Source organism: Solanum tuberosum, unplaced genomic scaffold (genome assembly GCF_000226075.1).
Source record: "Solanum tuberosum cultivar DM 1-3 516 R44 unplaced genomic scaffold, SolTub_3.0 scf00173, whole genome shotgun sequence".
NCBI classification, from domain to species: Eukaryota; Viridiplantae; Streptophyta; class Magnoliopsida; order Solanales; family Solanaceae; genus Solanum; species Solanum tuberosum.
Window position 1 is genome coordinate 1,093,187 of NW_006239104.1, and position 2,752 is coordinate 1,095,938.

The 2,752-nt window shown below is 36.6% G+C and overlaps 1 protein-coding gene across 1 annotated transcript in view; it reads right to left on the reverse strand.

Annotated features, from left to right (window-relative positions):
• Positions 1–35: 35 nt before the first annotated feature.
• The window catches only part of LOC102588495 (probable receptor-like protein kinase At5g47070), a 3,981-nt gene continuing 1,264 nt past the window's right edge, over positions 36–2,752 (reverse strand). Inside the window, exons 3-5 of the mRNA XM_006354583.2 lie at positions 1,578–1,838; positions 975–1,097; positions 36–836 (exon numbers count right to left, since the gene is read on the reverse strand). Coding sequence (XP_006354645.1) covers positions 288–836; positions 975–1,097; positions 1,578–1,838 — 933 coding nt within the window. The 3' untranslated portion in view covers positions 36–287. The remainder of the gene's footprint in view (positions 837–974; positions 1,098–1,577; positions 1,839–2,752) is intronic.

Below are 2,752 nucleotides of genomic sequence, written 5' to 3' on the forward strand. Positions count from 1 at the left end.
GGGGATGGTTAGTGAAAAAAATAAGAATATGTTCATGAAAATTTGAGCATAGTATAGCCACCACAATAATGACTACGCCTCATGAATTCTCATTTCTATCACCCAAGGCATAGAAAAACTCAATGCTACAGATTGTTGCCTCTAGTTATAGCCACTAACGAGTTGAAATGGCAATACCTCATTTACACGCTTAGTTAATTAGTACTTACTATATATTTCACTCACATTCAGTAAAACCAGAATTTTCAACATATTGATATCTGATATGGAGGAAAAAATAACTTATTTTATGTAGTTTTACCCTTCTGCATGATCAGGAATCTTCTTCTGCTTATTCCACCAACATGTTCACCAAGTTTAGCCAAGTGAGCCATTCGTCTTTTCGCTGATTCTGTGGCTCCTGTCTGCTTTGGCTTTTCCTCTACAACAGGATCATCGTCGACACTCTGGAAACTTGTGTCTGTGGAGGAGCTATTTTCACCGGAAATCTGAATGATCTGCTTCAGAGTTTCTACAACCTGACTCATCTTGGGTCGATCTTTTGCAGATTTTAACAAACAGGTGTCAGCTAACTTTGCCATCTTTCGAGCTGCACTGATGGAATACTGATTTTCCAGTCTTGGATCCATGAGCATACCGAATTTCCGGCCATCAGCAGGGTAACGTTTAATCCAATCCAGAAGTTTATGTTCTGATTTTGGTCTGTTCCTTTCTAGGGACCGTCGACCGGTTAGGATCTCATATAATACAACACCAAAACTCCACACATCACTCTTAGCTGTGAGATGTCCTGTTTCTATGTAATCAGGTGCTGCATACCCCCATGTCCCCACAACCTGGTCACAAAAGCATGTCATTTATGGTCATTTACCATAGAGATGCTTCATCTTTAACCAAAAAGTTTTAAAAAAACTTGTGTTTTATTTTCTCATTACTGTAAAACATGTATTTGAGCAAGGATCAACGTAACATACCGCTGTGGAAACGTGTGTGTGCATGCCAGTTGGACCCTCTCTGGCAAGCCCAAAGTCTGAAAGCTTTGGCTTGAAGTCATCATCCAATAGCACATTTGATGACTTGAAATCACGATATATCACCTGTACAGTTGACAGAAGAAAGAACATTAATGTTTAGTACATTAAGAAAAGCAGTAGTGTACCACTTCAGTGGTGAATCGGTATATACAAGTTTTCTGCATGTTTGACAAAAGGTCAAAAGAACAAATATACAGTAAAGATGCCAATGCAGATGACGTTTTAATTTGAAATGGTCTTGAATAAAGACATTGCTATAATTTATAGATAGAATTTAAAGTTGAAACAGAGACACTCCACTGTCAAAATCCTTGTAACTGCGAAAAAAATCAGAAAATAAATGAAAACATATAGAAAAACTCTGCTTAAACATTTTTTAGGCCACAAAGGTGAAGCTATATCAATGATCATATACCTTCAGCATTAAGCGATACTCCACACTTGGGTTATACATTGAAGAAATCCAACTAAGAGTTCATACACTTGTAATTATATTAATGAAAAATTTGGACAAATACATCAGAAAATATTCAGATAAAATACCTGAACTTCCAATTCTTCATGCAAATAAGCCAGTCCCTGAGCTGCTCCAAGCACCATTTGCAGTCTTCTTTGCCAAGAAAGAACTGGAAAGGCTGTATTGAAAAGATGATCTTCTAGACTTCTATTTGACATGAATTCATACACAAGTAGCCTCTGAATACCTCTTTCCCCATCAACGGCACAATATCCAATTAGTTTGACGAGATTTGGGTGATCTACCACTCCCAGAAATTGCACTTCTGCTACCCATTGTTTATGACCCTACATAACAATTAGAGGATCAACACAATACTACAGTTTACAATTAGATAAACAACTTAAGTTTATTTAGCTTCCAAAACAAAAGACTACAGATTTAAGTTCGCAAAATCTAGAGAAGCGAGACACGTCAACCATAACTTGCTGCCAAGTAATGCTGAAAACCAGAACTTCCAACCAATGGAAAGAAAGTACAAAAATTGCCAATGTTTTCATGGTGCTCATTAAACTTTACGGACATTTATTCTCTGTTTAACAAATTTTAACTTGAAAGGGGAGCTTCTCATACAATCAAATCAAGTTTCTACTAAACTGCTAGCCATATAGAAATGATCCACATTCGGGCAGCAATTAAATGATCAACCTGAACCTAAGATAGCTAAAAGTGAGTTGGCAATAGTATTTATAGCAAGGTGCAAGGAGCAAACAGAAATGTAAATGGAACAAAGTTGGCTATATTCCTCTCTTCCACAAGCAAGATATATACATATATCGTGTACATTCTCCTGAATAATCCTACGAGGATGCAGACACAAGTGAATTTCAAGGGCATCAATACTTTGATCTTTTTACTAAAGATGAAAGATTAAACATCACCTACCCCCAAAGAAAGAAGCCAAATTGTTGTAATGTAAGTATCATACTCCTTCACTAACATAGCAACAAAAAACAGGAAAAACAACAATGAATGATGCTATCATTAATGCTCCATTACCAGACAAGGCTGCTATAAACAGTTCCACAGATAGCAACAATTTAACAAATAAGGCCACACTCAAACCACTAAAACACATGTGTGCATTCACATTTCGGTTACCAGTCAAACTAAACACAAATTCCAAGATCAGTTACACATAATGGACCATACTCCAAAAAAAAAAAAAAAAAAAAGGTTCCCTGAAACCATCCTCAATGGA